The 17609-nt window shown below is 38.1% G+C and overlaps 7 protein-coding genes across 7 annotated transcripts; 4 read left to right on the top strand and 3 right to left on the bottom strand. All coding sequences in view use genetic code 12, as the record gives it.

The window, feature by feature from the left end:
- The first annotated feature begins 258 nt into the window (after window positions 1-258).
- RRP42 (exosome non-catalytic core subunit) lies at window positions 259-1621 on the top strand. The gene has a single exon (XM_064917556.1). It carries the CDS (start codon window positions 693-695, stop codon window positions 1566-1568), a length of 876 nt encoding a protein of 291 aa, XP_064773100.1. The 5' UTR covers window positions 259-692; the 3' UTR covers window positions 1569-1621.
- RJT20DRAFT_129682 (tRNA (guanosine(18)-2'-O)-methyltransferase) lies at window positions 1622-5935 on the bottom strand. The gene has a single exon (XM_064917555.1). It carries the CDS (start codon window positions 5899-5901, stop codon window positions 1684-1686), a length of 4218 nt encoding a protein of 1405 aa, XP_064773099.1. The 5' UTR covers window positions 5902-5935; the 3' UTR covers window positions 1622-1683.
- A 665-nt stretch (window positions 5936-6600) lies between these two features.
- HRQ2 (Hrq2p) lies at window positions 6601-7915 on the top strand. The gene has a single exon (XM_064918644.1). The coding sequence runs from the start codon at window positions 6648-6650 to the stop codon at window positions 7890-7892; it is 1245 nt and encodes a 414-aa protein (XP_064773098.1). The 5' UTR covers window positions 6601-6647; the 3' UTR covers window positions 7893-7915.
- On the bottom strand, window positions 7916-10205 carry RJT20DRAFT_129679 (uncharacterized protein). The gene has a single exon (XM_064917554.1). It carries the CDS (start codon window positions 9998-10000, stop codon window positions 8015-8017), a length of 1986 nt encoding a protein of 661 aa, XP_064773097.1. The 5' UTR covers window positions 10001-10205; the 3' UTR covers window positions 7916-8014.
- Window positions 10206-11676: 1471 nt separating this feature from the next.
- Window positions 11677-12036, top strand: RJT20DRAFT_860 (uncharacterized protein; the record flags this gene model as incomplete). Its single annotated transcript, XM_064921255.1, has 1 exon — window positions 11677-12036. One exon carries the CDS (start codon window positions 11677-11679, stop codon window positions 12034-12036), a length of 360 nt encoding a protein of 119 aa, XP_064773096.1.
- A 239-nt stretch (window positions 12037-12275) lies between these two features.
- On the top strand, window positions 12276-14951 carry NUP84 (Nup84p). Its single transcript, XM_064920591.1, has one exon. It carries the CDS (start codon window positions 12514-12516, stop codon window positions 14860-14862), a length of 2349 nt encoding a protein of 782 aa, XP_064773095.1. The 5' UTR covers window positions 12276-12513; the 3' UTR covers window positions 14863-14951.
- A 1-nt stretch (window position 14952) lies between these two features.
- On the bottom strand, window positions 14953-16707 carry RPN6 (proteasome regulatory particle lid subunit). The gene has a single exon (XM_064920592.1). It carries the CDS (start codon window positions 16364-16366, stop codon window positions 15092-15094), a length of 1275 nt encoding a protein of 424 aa, XP_064773094.1. The 5' UTR covers window positions 16367-16707; the 3' UTR covers window positions 14953-15091.
- Window positions 16708-17609: the final 902 nt, after the last annotated feature.

Raw genomic sequence — 17609 nt, 5'->3', positions numbered from 1 at the left:
CCAAAGAATGGCGATTGCGGTGTAAAATTTACAGTATAAGTATTATTATGAGAATAGTTTACTTCTCATAGCAAGTTAATACTAACAGTTAATACTAACAGTTAATACTCTCACTCAAAGTTAAAACACACTCACATACAGTGCTCTCAACACACTTCTCACTTCTCAGCTCTCAGTTCTTCTCACAGTTCTCCCTTCCCTCTTCTCACTGTTTCTCACAGCATCTATTTTCTTCCTTTCCTCTCACTTCACTCTTCACATTCTCATGTCCTGCAGTTGGTCCTCACCAGAAAATTTAGCTTTGCAATTGGCATCTCTGCGAAAGGCTGCTAAGTTTTGAGACGACAGAAGAGGAAGAGGAAGAGAAAGAGAAGAAGAAACAAAGACGAAGAAGAAGAAGAACAAGAAAAGTGAAGAACACAAATCGGGATAAAAGACAAGTGTCAACAGGTTCAAGTGAAAGAATAACTTCCAGAAATATCGGGACATTACATATTTGCACCAGTTTCTAAGAGACATACACAGACACAAAGGGCTTGTAAATAGTAGAAAGCCTAACCAATAAGAATAGAAAACATAAATTGAAATCAGTTTCAGTTTCAGTTCCTAAGCTGAATTGTTCAAATTATTCAATCTAAAGGAAGGCATTACCTCGAACCTGGTGAATACCGCTAACAACCACAACACAAGAAATGTCCAAAATGATATTGTCCCCAGCTGAAAGATCGTACTTGTACGACTCATTGACCCAAGCCCCTCCAATAAGGCCAGATTCAAGAACAGACCACCAGTTCCGTCCCCTTGAAGCCAAGACGTCGTTCTTACCAGGCTCTAATGGCTCAGCCAGAATAAGATTAATGGACGGAAGTGAATGCATAGTCAGCGTTAAGTCCAAAGTAGTGTTGTCGGCTCTCGAGTCAAGCTTAATAGAATGTGATATAGATGTCTCGGGGTTCAGAGATGACTCCAACTTTGTTTCCAACTTGAAGTTCTACTTGACCAACTTGTTGCAGCATAACTTTCCAACTCAATATCTCAAATTGACCTCAAGATACGCATTCAAACTCTTCATTGACTGTATTGTGATAAGCCATTCTTCGTATCCGTTGAGTTTGATCTCGTTAACAACTTACTTAGCATTGAAGACTACCAGACTTCCACTTTTAGTCAGTGACGTTAACGACGAGGAAGTCGCTGAACAGCCAACTTTCTCTGATGACTGGGATAACGCAAAGTACATAGGTGACTTCATGAAGGATGGAGAAGTTTTCCAACCTCCTATTTTCATAACCCTCGGTGTAATTGGACCGAATTTAATATTTGACCCATCGACTGAAGAAGAGCAGGTATTGGAGAATGGTTTGATTGTCAGTTTCTATGGCAATAAGGTCATAACACCGATCTCCAATATAAATCTTGCTACAAACTCTAATAACTCCAACTTCAAGGGTTTGAATAGATCTCTAATCACCAAGGCAATGGCCCTTGGTAACAAGTACTGCCCTGCCGTGGTAAAAGCATTAGACACTTTGATAGAACAAGATGATGAAGAGGGTACGATCTTCTAAAAAGCTTTGTATCTTCTTCATTTACGATTCAAGCATAATACATGTACACTAGTTTAAGTATTCCACTTATATATACAATAGAAGGCTGTACTATAAATACACAATGCAAAAATATTTAACAATGCTGAGTAGAGTAAGCATGCACGATAATAGCAGTAGCTGTTTGAATGTTCATGGATCTAATGACACCAACTTGCTTGATCTCCACACAGAGGTCAAGTTCAGCCAATAAATCACCAGGAACACCTTCCTTTTCCCTTCCTAACAAGATCAAAGACTTCTTGGGGAATTTCAACTCATTGTTGAGCTCAACAGATTTGTCCGTTTGTTCAAGGCCAATTAGCGTATAACCCTCCCTCTTCTTCTCTCTCAAAAATTCCTTTATTTCTTCTGGTTTAACCTCCACCATAGGCATCCAGGAGTCTGCAGTGACCGCAACGTTCTTGAATTGAGGATGGTTCTTCACTTTGATATCGTTCAAAGTCATTAAGCCAGCACCCAAGACATCACATAATCTACAAATACCACCGAGATTTGGAGGCTTATCCACCAATGATGAAACAACAATTAAGTCACTACGATCAACTTCTTTGCCTCTCGACGATTCATCGACATCCATGACAGTATTCCAAGCACCGCTTTTTGTTTGTAATGGAGATTGAGTTTCAACCTCATTCTTCACATTTACCTTTTTGGAAGTCTTTCTATCCTTGATCCATAAGTTTTGGAAGTCAGATCCAACATCATGTCTCAAGTGTTGGGCTTGCAGAGGAGTTAAATATTTCAAGTACGCATCGCTAGTAATGAAGTCAATACTTTCACGATCCGATATCCTCATTAAAACTCCCCCAGAAATGCTAACCAAGGTCAAGTCCTCCTTGATATTCCACAATAATGCGTCTCCACTTCTGTATTGTCCAAATGAATCTGAAGCGGCCGCACTATGGTACATATTGGAAACCATCTCTACCAAGCTGTCGTCTAACGTCAATTTCTTATTGGTAATCTCCGAGTAGATAGAGACTACTAAAGAAAGGGAAAAGTGTCTCGTTGTCGCTTTATTGGAAGTAGCGCCAGGGATTACGACGGTCAAAAATTTCAGTAGAAGATTGGATTCGCTTTGAGGATCTAATTGTTGGATCATTAAGAATAAAATTCTCTCATAGGAGGTGACTACAGATGGCTTCAATGAGACAATGTCATCCAATAAGGATTCAAAAATTTGTTTCGTGTGCTCTTCACTCTTCAACAAGTTATAAGCTATGATCCATTCAAGATAAGCTCTAGGCAAGGGGCTCGGTTCTGAGTCAATAAGGCCAATGAAAAGATCAAATTTGCTTTCAAATTCAGCAATATCAAGTAATGAAACAATAATTGTGAATAATTGAATTCTTGTCCATTCTTCTAACCCGTCTGTACTCTTTAATACCTTTTGCAAATGTAAATCGTCTTCGTTATCGAATATGTAAGCGATTATCTTGTTTGCAAACGAAGAATTGTTGATGGAATTCAAAATAACCATCAAATTTATCTTAGAGCTCACTTCTTCAGGGCCATAGATGGATTCATACAAGTTCGAAGTTTTATCCAATGAGAGCTCCTTGTCGAATATTTCACCAATTACGTTTTCCATTTTAAAAACGTTTGTTCTCAATTGAAAAACTACAAATGCTCTTACCAAAACTTCAGGAATCCATTCAATACTTTCAAACTTATCTGATTGAGCTATTTGAAAGTTGGAGAGATTCCTCGTTAAGGCCGGAAGCAAGCTTCTTCTCCCTTGAGAATTAGATATCACAGAGATACTAAACTCGAGGAATTTGCTGTTCATCTCATCTGTAGCAGGAACTTCCAATAACCTAGGGTGCATAATAGTGTCTATAATCAACACATGTAAATCCTTTTGGTTTAACTGCAATCTAGAGGAGTCCAATGACTTCCATAAATCTGAAAGAAATGCAACAATGCTTCGTGCGACAGATGTTGAAATAGTTGATTGTGAAGACAAATAGTTGTTAAGTAATTGAGCCATAGATAAGTTAGCCTGGTAGTTAGAACTATTAGAATTCAACAACTTCAAGATCTCATCAATGTTTTGCAACTTTTCTTTACTGCTTGCAATTTCAAGTAGTTGGTAGAAATCACCTAAAATTTCTTCCTTCAACTTGTAGAAAAGTTTGACAGACTTTACAAGTTCATCTGAGTTGGAAAGTAAGTTGCTGTAAAACGATATAACGTCACCAACTTTAACAAATCCATAGGAACTTGCACCATATATGTTGTTAAATAACGTAAACTTTCGATGCAACAATTCCAATATCTCTAGCTTATCGGATTGAGATTCTTCTTTAATGGATTCCCACAACAAAATCAAAGAACTTTGTGGTGGAATGAGATGAGGCGATACCCTTAAGTCAGCTGCAGCAAGCGATGAATAAAGATCAGCTTCATGTGACTCGCTTTTAGATAATCTATCGAAGTGAATAAAATACTCCTCAATAGCGCAGTGATCTTTCAAAATAGATAAGTCATAACCGATTTGGATTAAGCTGGCAAAAAGGCTTTCATTACAATCATAAAGATAATTCATTATTTCTTCATCGCAATCCTCTGCAAGCAATTTTATGGCTAAAATCCTTGCTTCGTTGGTAAAAGCATTGGTCATGAATAGTTCTAACAAAGAATGCGATCTAATATAATTATCATTAAGATACTTCTTGATCAAAGACAAATTCTCATTAAAAATGTGGAATCCATTGAATTTTGTAAAGAAGTCAAGCAATTCCATAAAGGAAAGTAAGGTCTTACTGTTAACTTTAAAATGCAACAAAATTCTCAAGTTGATAGTTTGGTATGCTTTTTCAAACAAGTCTCCTTCGGCTCTTGTTTCGAATAGGTTAAGCAACGGCTTACGGTGAATATCAAAATTCAAGACATTCTTTCCTTCTAATCCAAGTATGATACCCCTTGAAATATAGATTCTTGATGCATCAAATGACTCTTTAAGATTGTCCATCACCTTTAAAATAGACAATACGACGTCTTCGTATTCTTTCTCGGTCTTCAAATTAATCAACATGTTGGCAATAAAACTAGTAATTCTCTCTCCGTAAGAACATTGGTTTACGCCATCCACTGGTCTAACTGCGAAATGAGAAGCCAACATAGCATATGGTAAAAAGACATCTTCCAAGAATCTTAAGCCGTGCTTAATGAGATACAAATGCTCATCTGGAATAGACAACAAGACTCCAAGAGAAAACTTCCTCACTGAATCCATGGTAGCCTTGAAACCTGTAGAGAGAAGGCAGAAGCCCCATGAAGGGTGAAGTACGGAATTAGGGGAAATTAATCCAATGATATCCTTCGTTGCGGCTTCCGCTTGATGCAACGAGGTGTCAATAGCCATAATCTCAAATAATGTGATGTATCTAGACCATTCATTTAAGTATACGTTCTTTTTTTCAGTGTCCCATGTTATGAAATTGTTAGAGAAAGAGGAGTTGATCAACTTGATAGAAAGCTGCAAAATCGATAAGCAAAACTTTCTGAATTCGTGGGAGTCGCTAACAAGTCCATTTTGAAGAACTTCCCAATATTGATCTGTCTTTAACGTATCTTGACAAATTTTATTTTGAGAAAGTAAGCTATTGTCAATGTAACATAACCATAATATGAAAGCATGACTTTTGTGATACTTTTTGTCTGATCTCTCCAAAGCAAAGATGATTTCCCAGATCAAGGGAGCCTTGCTGTACTTTGACGTTATGGTTTTAATTCTCCAACGTAATAGCTTGGAAGTAATTGAAGAAATGTTTTCATCATTGATTCCAATAAGCTTGAGAAGAACGTTATCAATACTTTCATTTGCCTCAAGATCTGGAATTTTAATGAATAAGTACTCCAAGAATTGGAAAAGCGACAAAACTACTTCATCAGATAAATCCTCTTCTATGTCAACGTTCTCAATTTCATTGACCTTTATCAATTTGTTGAACTCAGGAATGAAGTTATGATTTTCTTTTATATACGATTTAAGACTGGAAAGAATCGTATTCAACAATCGATTGCGCAATGGAAGCAATGTCTTTGCAAGTTTCACAATATTTTCATATCGTTCCTCCTTTTCACCTTCAGTAGAATACACGCATTTCACAGAGTAATCGAAGATGTTGACGAAAACATCCGAGTTGACCCCATGCCCGTTCAAGATCTCGCAAAGTGCATCTATGTTCTCAGGACTATTATCTAGTTCTCTGGACAATTCTAGGGCGATTTCTTGCCTTTTTTCAGAATCCAAATACTTTGAGATCAACGACAATGAATGTGACATCGTTGACTTTGCTTTTTACTATTTTTCACTGTCGAAAACCTAGATGACTTAATACCATCTTCAGTAGTTTCATTGACATCTAAATTTTTTTTGCATCATCTCTGATCACGCTTAAGTCACGTGAATTTGTTCAAAACGACTTGGTGATAACACGAAGAGCGATGTAGAGGTATGGAGAAGGTGTCCAATGGCCGGTAGGGAGGGTGAGTTGAGGAGAAAGCGAGGATGGCAAAGACATTACTAGAAGCTAAAAGAGTCGACTTTTACTTATTAATTAATATATGAGGATTTGACTTAGGGCTGCCATCATTGGCTGCAAAATTATTTGGGATTGATGCCTGAGCAGGACATTAATTTCTTGATTGATAGTGAGCACGAACACCATCACGACAAGGCAGTGAAACAACCAATGAATCATTTTTTCCCATACCGAATAAATATCTTTCCAACCCTTCCGTTCACATCCATAATACAGTATAACTCTAACCACTATCATCTCCATCATCTCCACCACCTCTAATCGATCTCGTCCCCTCTCCACTAAACACTCACCACTTTTAAGGCCCCTCTCGCTAATGACTTCCTCGGCGACTTCTGCCCGCTCCATTGCCGATAATTACCCGATTTGGAAGGCGGTTCCTGTTCCCAAATTCCGCCATGGTGTTATCAGGTCTTTGCTATATATAGCTGTTGATACGGAGGGAAATAGTTGTGAAGAAGGCAAAAGGTGGTATTGCTCGTCATTAATGGAATTCGTCAAAGACTATTTTGTCAGTAAAGTGGACTCAAACACCGACTTGGTCACCTTGTTTGTGACTGCAACATTGGTTGTGTCACTTACTCTCTTCAGGTTTCTGAAGCCGAAGAAACTCATCTATGACTCAAAATCATCCCCGGGAAAGACTAGTGACAAAGAAGGCTCATACGACAAAAAGGGAAGCATATACCACGATAAACCATATGAACCTCCAAAAATTCAGTCAGTGTCTTCTGATTTTTGTTGGGACTCCACCGAGCCACTCAAATCGTACCCATTCAAAAATGGTGCTTACAAGCTTACTATGGGTATCAAGAACTTGGACCCCCAAGATTGGCTCTTAATAGAGCCCACTTATTTGAGCAGAATAGAGAATAAGAAGAAGATCATAACAAGTAGCCACCCCGACCATCCTAGTTCTAAAGATACTAGAAGCAGTACCCTTTTTGTCACAGAGGAAGCAATTCCTGCTATCAAAGAGTTCTACAACATAGTGACAAATTATATGTGTGACAAATACCCTATGTATTTTGTCAAGGATGGGGATGTAATTCACAATAAAATCACGGGAAACAGTATTCCTTCATCAACTTCGAATCCATCGATATCGGCTTCCGAATACTTGGAGTATCTCGTGGAAACAATCGAAGAGGACTTTATCATTCTCTTGAAGGATCCCACGAGAGAAGACGAGAAAGACGGAACGGAATACTTCTTTAAAGCAGGTGTATTTGCTTTTGCAGCTGGCTTCGATCCAGCAGATAGGTTTAACAAACCACTTTCATTTGTTCATCATCCCATTCCAGGATACGAGGAAAAGCTCAAGTTGTCAATGAACAGATTCTTCAACAGAATATCACCAGGGCAGTTTGTTACAAGAAGTAACTTCTCCGTTCAGACACATGCCAAACTCTATGTCGATGACTCCAATAAAGGTCATAACTTGCCTAAAGATACTGTCCAAGTTCCAATGAACATTAAAGACCTCGACTTCGAAAAACAGGTCCACTATAGAAGCGAGAGGCAGACTCTAACCAAGCTCCCAGAATCGAAGGCAGTAGTATTCACTATCAGAACGTACTTGTTGCCAATGAGTGAGGTCAAGAAGGAAGGAAAGGAAGTTACCGATCGTCTTATTGGTGCAATAAAGGGCTTGCCAGAGGATATTTCATATTATAAACGAGCTGGTGAATGGGGACCACCAGTGATAGAATATCTTCTGGCCGATGATTAAACCGACTACATTATGATTGGATTTGTATATATTATCATTATCGTATAACTCGTTACATAGTTCGTGTACCTATAAATACATTTATAAAGAGTAACAACAGATCCTACTTGCATAATACTTCTTCATAACTTTTCAACCTCGTCTCTGATATCCTCCCAGATGTCAATATTCTTTTTGGCCCAACCGATGAGAAACCTATTGTAACAGAGCAAAATATCAAATATCATTTTGAGTTGTTTAGCATGGAAGGTCTGGAAATTCTTATTCACCTCATCAGCTATAAATGATATGTCTTCGAGCATGATCTCTTGACACTTCTCGAAAGTCTTTATCTTCGCCTGTAAGTTGACTATCTTCTGTTTGCGTGTCTGTTCAGGATTTTGATCAATAATTTCGGTCACATATTGTGTGATCTTCTTTAAAGAGTTCATGCTAGGGAAAAGATTAAATTTGCTGGAGGCTGCAGAACGTGGTGTTTGCGCAGCTTGGTTTCTCTTCAGCGTGGCTTCTTCCAAATCATACTTGGTGTGTTTAATGCCGGCTTTGGAGTTTATTGCGCCCTCTATTCTATTTGATTCTTCTTCAGTTTTAAGCAACTCTTCAAGATCCTTTCTTTTGACCTTTAATTCCGAATCGAGAAGCTGCTGTTGGCGTATTTTTCTATTTTGAAATTTGGCTATGGATTGCAAGATAGCTGAGTACTGGACTGCTTCTCCCAATGGCTCAGAGAACTTGGTCTCTAGATCTCCAATAAGAGCATTGATGGTTACATACGATCTGTCAAAAGCTTGTCCTATCTTATCGAATATAATATTGACTTTTGTTTCATCTTCCAAGACTGCTTTGGATTTTCCCTCTCGAGTCGATTCAGAAAGTATCAAAGAAAAGGAGTTAAATACTGTTCCTAGTTCAACATAATCGTGAGATAAGCCAAGATAATTATCCATGATCTTCTTATTGATCTCATCCAAACTCGATGTGTTGATAATATACTTTGTGTTGCCGTTTTTCTCTGAGGCTGTTCCATTATTGGAAGAAGACCCAGGAGGATGCTGATCAGCACCAGAAACTCCTGGTTCTGCAGACGTGATTCCACCATTACTGAGTAATTTGTTCGTTTTCTTCGTTATTTTCTTTCTATTGTCCTTGAAAAATGACATTGTGTGGCTATTAGATGGATTAGGAAGGTTAGTATAAATGCTATCAGTTTTAAGCCCGTTTTCTGGGTTCAGAAGATAGACAGATTTGGGCAACTGACTTGTTATTAATGTGATTTCATCACTCCAGTTTGCATTCGGATCAAGGAACTTAGCAAAGAACTCCAAGTTGCGGATTTGGGGGATCTTCAAACAGTTATTGAGGAAATTGCCCAAAAGTCTCTTTCTGTGCTCAATAAGCTTGTTCTTGTTGAATTGATGATTTGAATTAATGTAAGAATATGCTATTGATGACGAATTTTCGCTCGAGTTGCTCGATTGCTGACTGCTTTGGCCTACTAATCCATTAAGAATCGTGAGATTAAGGTAGTTCTTCGGTGGAATGGGAGGTATGATCACCAATGGGAAGATCTTTGTGAGGACATCTCGTAAACTCTCGAAATCGCTGTACCGTCTTCTTGTGAGTATCTCATCACTGGAGTTATCGGTATCGATAAGTTTAATGGTATAAACCACATATTTCTTCAGAGCATTGGCCATTCCCTCGCTGGAGTTACCAGCTTCAGTGATTTGGATGCGTACTTTGCTACCTGGTTTCAAAAGTTTAGTGACTCTGCTTTCAAAGTTCATATGGACGGTATTGAATGCCTCTTTACCTGTAATTCCGTTTAGAACGGCACTGGTACTGCCGTTAGCGGCGTTTTTGGTGTCATTCGAAGCTTTGGAATTGGAGTTATAAAGTAGTATAGAATCGTCGTCAAGAATGCTACCTGAGTCTTCGTGGATTTGGCTGGAAGCGTCCATAGTCGCCTGGCGGCTGACGAGACTCGACAATCCCGGTCCCAGGTGGATGAAGGGGTTGTTGTCTTCTTCGTCTTCTCCGAATGCAGTTGGAGGAGGCACCTGATTCACCGTCTGGCCACCGGAATGGTCAGGGTCAGTTTCGGTCATTCTCAGCTACGAAATTCGGGGAGAAGCACGCAATTGTTGGCACACGAGGTTCTAGCGTCAGATATGGGAGAACTCTGGTCAAAATTAAGCTGTTTTTGGTGGAATCAGCTGTCTTATGGTAGAAGTAGAGATCACTAGTTTAAAAGTGTTAGTATCCAATTGAAGCTTTATCGGAGCGGACTGCGTATAGGTAATGGAGGTTGTAGAGGGAAAAATTGTGAGGAGGAAAGGTACGACATCCAAGAGAATGTCGCTGGTCGTTCTTGGAGGAAGAGTCTTATAGTTATGTGTGTAGATAAGAGAGGAGGAGAGGTGGAGAGGTGGAGAGGTGGAGAGGTGGAGAGAGGTGTTGGTAGTGAGAGAGATTAGTGAGGGAGATTCTTGTATGAAATGTGTGTGAATTGTGGGTGACTGGTGCGTGATAATAGTGTGAAGAAAGTTCCTATGTAGTGGATGTGTGAGATTTATTCAATGTGTGATCTTCATAGTGTTTAACTTAACTTTAAAGTGTGTACATTTATAGTGTGTGTATTTATAGTGTGTAAATTATAGTGTTGTAGTGTGAGAATTTCGCAGTGTGCCTGGAGATTTCACTGTGTGTGCTGTAAGTGTGTTCTCTTTATAGTGTGTTCTACATTATAGTGTGTATGCTCTTTTATAGTGTGTTCTATATTACTTTTTATAGTGCGTTCTCCATTATAGTATAGTAGGGCTCTCTATTATAGTGTGCTCTCTATTATAGTGTGCTCTCTATTATAGTGTGCTCTCTATTATAGTGTGCTCTCTATTATTATGTTCTCTATTATAGTGTGCATGCTCTATAGTGAATGTGCTCTATATACTGTGAGATGTACTATATTGTGGGAGGTTTCATTATGTGGAGTGAGATTATGGATCCACAACATGAGAGCTGTAACTTGCTGCAAATGCTGCAAATAGTGAATGAGCATAGTTAATATGGGACATAGCAACTTAAACCACTTAATACCACAATTGAATTCATTACTTGAATTGATCCTTTTATTGGGTAATCATTGCAAATATACCAACACAACGTGTAGCATATATAGTGAGGAGAAGAAAGAGAATGATAGACGATCTTTAGAGGTAGAGTAATCCACAGAACTTGTGATAGAAGTTTGAGGAAATACGCAGTCAATAAGAAGCTATAACGAGATTGACCAAGGAAAGCTGATGAAAAATTCAATATGTAGCTCAATTAAATTAATAGCTTGGCAGCAGGTTAAATGGACTGGTTGATTGATACCTTGCCTATAATTTGAAAAGTCTACATGTTACTAACCAGTGCAGTATATTTATTAAGTAGGCATGAAACACTATCATTACACTTTAACATGGACCGCTTTAAGGTGCACGAGCCAGTGTGGGAAAAAGTTAAAAGGAAATGAGTAGAGTTATAAGAGAGTATGCGAAAGTATTAGAGTGAGGACGACCATTGTATTGATTATTCATTGATAGAAGAAGTGCGGTTTATATCATAAAAGGTGGGTGCGAAAAGTAGAGTTACATAGATACCACTTCCATGTAATATGGATAACAAGCGCCACATTGAGGTACAGAGAGCAGACAGCCACATACAAGGAATAGGGCTTATAGTTGCACATAATTTTACCTATTGCTACATAAAGCAAAGACACCGCCATAGGACTATAGTCATGGTCTTAGTCATAGTCATCATAGACATAGACATAGACATAGACATAGACATAGACATAGACATAGACATAGACATAGACATAGACATAGACATAGACATAGACATAGACATAGACATAGACATAGACATAGACATAGACATAGACATAGACATAGACATAGACATAGACATAGACATAGACATAGACATAGACATCATAGACATCATAGACATAGACATAGGCATAGACATCATAGACATAGACATAGACATCATAGACATAGTCATAGTAATATTCACAAGCATAGTGTACTGTTCAAAGTTCACAGGGCACACTCACAGAGAAGCTAGAGAAAGCTTCACCTCTTTTTGTCACTAATTAGTCCATTAACACACTTTTGCTCTTCACTAATCCTTCAATTCATACTCTCTGACAACTCTCGCTCAAATCTCTCTCTGACTCTCTCTCAAATCTCTCGCTAATACACATTTTTTTACACCTCAACGACGTTATAATGTCGCACTTTTCCACCATCGCGACTTCCTCAGAAACAAGAAATCGACTACCGGAGAAGATGAAAGGCTACAAATGAAATGAAAACACAGCAAGAAGAAGGAACTGAGCGTGTGAATTTATTCCTCTAGGGACAACGACTTGAAAATAGCCATTCAGAAAAAGTGGATCCTCTCTTTTGACTCATTAGAAGGAAAGAGATACCCCGAACAAAACATACACGCTAAAACTCTGTTCCCCGAAAAGTCGTGCTTTCTAGTTCCTAGCTCCCATTTGCATCTCAATTGGCTTTTCATCGAATTGCTATAGTGAAGTGTCTTTTTCTTGTCATTTATTAGTACAATGACGACTTCAGAGATCATAAACCTCCAGCCAGATAGCAACGTGGAAACTCAATTCGCCAATGTGCTTCACAGCTTCCAGCTCAGCAAGCAAAGCGATCCATTCGAAATCATCCTGGAATTCAAAACTATCTGTGCCAAAAGAGCTCTCTTGGCAGGTGAAAGATTGGAAGACGACGATACAAACCCATCACTCAAGGAAGAATTCAGTAATTGGAACTTGGAAGTGAAATTATGGGACTTGGTAGATCGTTTATACAGATTCAGGTTGAGCCAAGACAACGAGCTCTTGCGTGAATACAAATTTTCATCCATAGGCATCAAGCAGGAGAACTTTCTCAGAAGAAACCCACAAATCAGAGAGTTATCCATAATCATTCTTTGGATACAGCTTCATACAGAGACTTTTGTAAGCGTGGATGACAAGTTTCAAAGCAAATGGGCCAATACCAGACTGGCAGTTTCAAACACCGATTTCAAGATCTTGGCCAAAAATACAGCTGATAGTGATTTGGTAGACAAGTTGGATGTGGATGCTCCCTTGAGATCCAACAAGTCCATTCATCCAGCAGACGAGTCTGCTGACTCGAAAGTTTTCTATCGCATTTATAGACTACTTCTCCAAGATAAGATCCAGGAAGCCATCGACCAGGCTAACCATACTGGAAACTATGCCCTCGCATTGATTTTGGTGGGTGCAACTCAAGAATATTTTGATCCAATTATTGACAAGCAAGATGTGTCCTTTGATAATTCTATTGCTGAACAGACTAAGCCATCTGGATTGAAGCACAAACTTTTATGGAAAAAGACAGTTTATAAACTCTCACAGCAATCTAGATTAAACCATTATGAGAGACTTATCTATAATTACTTATGCGGTGGTGATATTTCCGAAAACTTAAAAGAGTCATCACAAGATTGGGATGAAACATTGCTTTTGTATTTGAACCAGCTCTACGCTTATAATATCGAAAAATTCATAGTATCACAATTAGAATCGGAGAGTGAAACATTACCTATCAGTATCCCAAAGCCACAATTGGAATCGGTAAGTGAGATCCTAAACACTTTGCTGAACTCAGGAGGTGAATTAACTAAACAGAGTGAGGATCCTCTTAGAATTATTATTGGAGGTGTCATTCTAGGCGATGTCCCTTCTCTTTTGCATAACTTAATCGGCTCTCTGGGACAAGAACCGGAAGCACTCAAGAGACCATACCTAGCCAGAATTATTACTCATTTGGCTATTTTCCAACTTATTACAGAGGGTACAGACAACTTAAATACTGAAGATATCACCACAATAATTACTTCATACACTTCAAAATTGGCGGAGTACAAGATGTCTGAGTTAATTCCAATCTATTTATCGTTTGTACCAAATGAAAGGGATTCAAGAGAGGCTTATGCTCTTTTCTTATCTTCTCTCACAGACTCGTCAGATAGAACAAAGCAAATTGAAATATCAAGAAGAATAGCCCATCCAGTAGTTGAGATGGATGATATGATTGATATCGACGAATCCAGTGAAGACAAGTTGACCAACGTTTTACGAAGGACAGTTGAACGCGTCATGAAGGAGACAGAGTCACATTACCAACCGCAGGATATCATAGCAGTGCAAGATGAACCGAATCAAGTAGATAGTATTGATTTCAAACTTTACCGGTCAGTGGAGTGGTTTTATGAGAACAAGATGTATGAAGACGCAATAGTGGCAAGTTTAGCCATTATTCGTAGATTTTTGTTGTGTGGCAAATTGGCCACGTTGAAAAAGTTTGCTGAAGGCAAGAATTTCAAGGCCTTGGTAGTAGAATATGATACACAAATCCAGACTAGAAACTTGGTTGGCCACCATGAATCTGGAGCTGTCAGTGAGGATGACAAAGAAGAGTTATTAGAATATGCTTCGCTTTTGGAAGGCTTAAAGCTAATTGACGATTGGAAAGGCTTTGTCAGCGACAATGGTAGTGGTTCGGGAAAGTGGTCATCTGCTGGGGTGGACAACTCTATTGAAAAGACAAGCAAAACATTGACAAAGTTAATATTTAATTGGTTTAAGAGAACTGCTCATAATCTAGACGATTTCATTATTTTTGAAGAATTCAGATCAATTTATGTTCCTTACTTGATAATTGAGTTGTTGAAAATTTATCAGAATGCCAGATTAAAGGACTGGAAGTATATGAGAAGTGCATTTAAATTGATTAATGATGTGGCGAATGAAGAGGAGAATGATTTCTTAGCTTGTTTTCTTAAATGTGGCAGATTAGATGAGTTCTTAGTTAAAGCCGGTGAAGTCTCAATCCTTGCAGGAGAAAGAGGTATAAAGGGTATATTTTACTAAGTCATAGCATACATGTATAGTAGATTTAGAATTGTAATAAAGTATTGTATTATGACCAATACTAGAAAAGGAACACCCGTCGCGCAATCTAGTAATCTACTTCTGTTTCAGATTATTACTAGTATTTCATTTTATTCATGGGAGTCTATCTTATGAAACTATCTAAAATTATGATACAGAAAATTTGCAAGATTCTCCTCTTAAACTTAAATACGTAGAAGAAGTACATCTAGTTTAAGGATGACGCCTTCTCATATAACAACTCAACCACACTTGATAAATTCTTCACCAAGTCTAATGAAGCATCATATGCTGCATCCCTTCTTGGTTCGTCGTATATAATCAACCACCCATTACCCTGATCCAACACTCCGTAGAATACTTTATCCAAAATCATTTGAGACAATTTGCCCTCTACTTGTTGCAAGTTCAAACCAATGGTCTTGGAAATGTGGGACAACTCTACGCATGAGTATGACTCGATAATCTTTAACAAGTTTTGTTCCAAAAGGTTATCATACAAGGCGTTGAAATGGTTCTTGATAATTGGATCGGACTTCAATTCGGTAGAGTAAGTTAACAAAGAGGATTCGAACTCTTTCAACGATCTGTTGGAGTACGCTGTGGAGATAGATTTCATAGCGTCGATGTCCTTGGACTTGTATTTAAGAACGTTCTTATGGTTCAAAATGTTGTTGACATCATCGATCAAATTCAACATGATCTTGGTTAACAACATGTATTTCAATACTACGATTGCCTTCTCGTCATCCTGGGAGTTGAAACCTTCAAAGGATTCGTAGAAATATGAAAATGCAGTCTTATAGTCCTTATCCTCTGCGTTCAAGATACCACTTTGGCAATCGAGTTCGGCTTGTAATAATGTAGGACAATAGATGGAATTGGCACTGGTTCTTGCACTGGTCAAAGCAGCTCTCGATTTAGGTATGTTTCTGAGAGAATGGTATATTTTAGACTCTAGGAGTTGGACTTCGACTAAAGAAGACTTATCGTCCAACTTTTTGTATTCTCTCAACAAGTCTGTTATGATCCTTATAGCTTCTTGAAAGGAGGTCTTTTTGTATAACAAATCTGCCAATTTCAATTGAAGCGATTGCCTCAAGAACGAAAGCTTACTTTCTACGGCCCAGTCAATGCTTTCTCTTGTTGCCTGGATTTGCAAGTCCAACGAATCGGGGATTGTATCGAAATCTTCAATCAATGTCTTGACGATTTTAGCGGTCTTCGACTTGGCGAAGTTGCCCAAAATTGCTCTCGACTCGGAGATCAATGAATTCAACTTGGCTGCTTCATGGTTATCTTCAAAGATTTTACCCAATTCCACAATGGCGCTTTCCTGTTCCTGTAGTTTCTTGGTTACAGACTGTTCTTCAGTGGAGTTCTCTGATAAGATGATTTGCCTGTATTTGGCCTCGGCGGCTTCAAAATTCTTCTTTGTGGCGGCATCTCTGGCCTCTGCCAAAAGTGGTGATGGTACAGACATGACAGTAGTATGGTAATGTGGCTAATTGTATGAGTATTAATTGATGCAACCACCATGAATCTGACTTCTGTTCAACAGTTGAGTTTATCGAGTACTCACTTTTGCCATCAAAATAGAAAAGTGCGACTGGCGGGGTTACCCGGATGATACATTAGTGTGAGTGGAATTGTGTGAGTGGAGAGTGAGAGAGTGAGAGAATAGTTGAGTTAACTATGAGAGTCAGTCGAGTGAGAGAGTGAGAGAATAGTTGAGTTAACTATGAGAGTCAGTCGAGTGTTGCACATTATTAAAAAAAAAATGTAAAGTGGGCATGTATGTAATGTGTTACAGTGATGGGTTATGGTGATGTGTTATAATGATGTGCTACAGTGATGGGCTAAACTAATGTGTTGTATTTATTGTGTTGTTGTATTATTTGACCCCTGGATTCTTCTCTGTACTGAACACTATTACACTGTTACTCTCTTTTCTCTCTAATGCATAAGTGAGTTTAGGAATAGATACGATCCCTTAAAAAAATGCAATATACCATGTCCCATGTACTATATAATATATAATATATATATTTAATATATAATGGTAGAAGTTGTGTATATGTTTGTTTTATGCTGTTGTTTTTACCGTACTTGGAACAAGGTAAGCTCTCGAATGAAGAATAATAAATATGACGGATAATACATGTTCACTTCTGTAGTTCAGGTAAAAAGACTAATCGCAGATTCACCAATGTAGTGCTTAACGGAGTGATAATAAATGATAAAGTAGATATAAGAGTTATATTTTGCAATATATTTGCACCGTATTAATATAAAGTGCACATTTTTTTTGGAGTGGATGGAAATCTGCTATAATACACTCTCATGTCAACCATAACTAAAATTCATATTCATTTATACAGTTTCATGTTCCCATATTATGCATACATACCTTTCCGTTTATACATACCGAAATATATAGATGATATCTCCCATATGTGCACATATTCACTCAAAAGATACATCTATCAAAATGTTACATACATACATACATACATACATACATATATACATACATATATACATACATACATACATACATACATATATACATACATACATAGCTACATAGATACATAAATAACATAGTACATAGACATAGCTACATATACCTATTACACCACTATACAACTGCACCAGTGTGAACCCTCATATTTAGACTTAATACATACACTTTTCCATTTCCATAGACACATACACATATAGAA

The sequence above is a fragment of the Scheffersomyces xylosifermentans genome (genome assembly GCF_036884685.1).
Source record: "Scheffersomyces xylosifermentans strain CBS 12540 chromosome Unknown RJT20scaffold_6, whole genome shotgun sequence".
Lineage (NCBI taxonomy): Eukaryota > Fungi > Ascomycota > Pichiomycetes > Serinales > Debaryomycetaceae > Scheffersomyces > Scheffersomyces xylosifermentans.
Note: the sequence above shows the minus strand (reverse complement) of the source record. Positions and strands in the feature narration are given on the sequence as shown.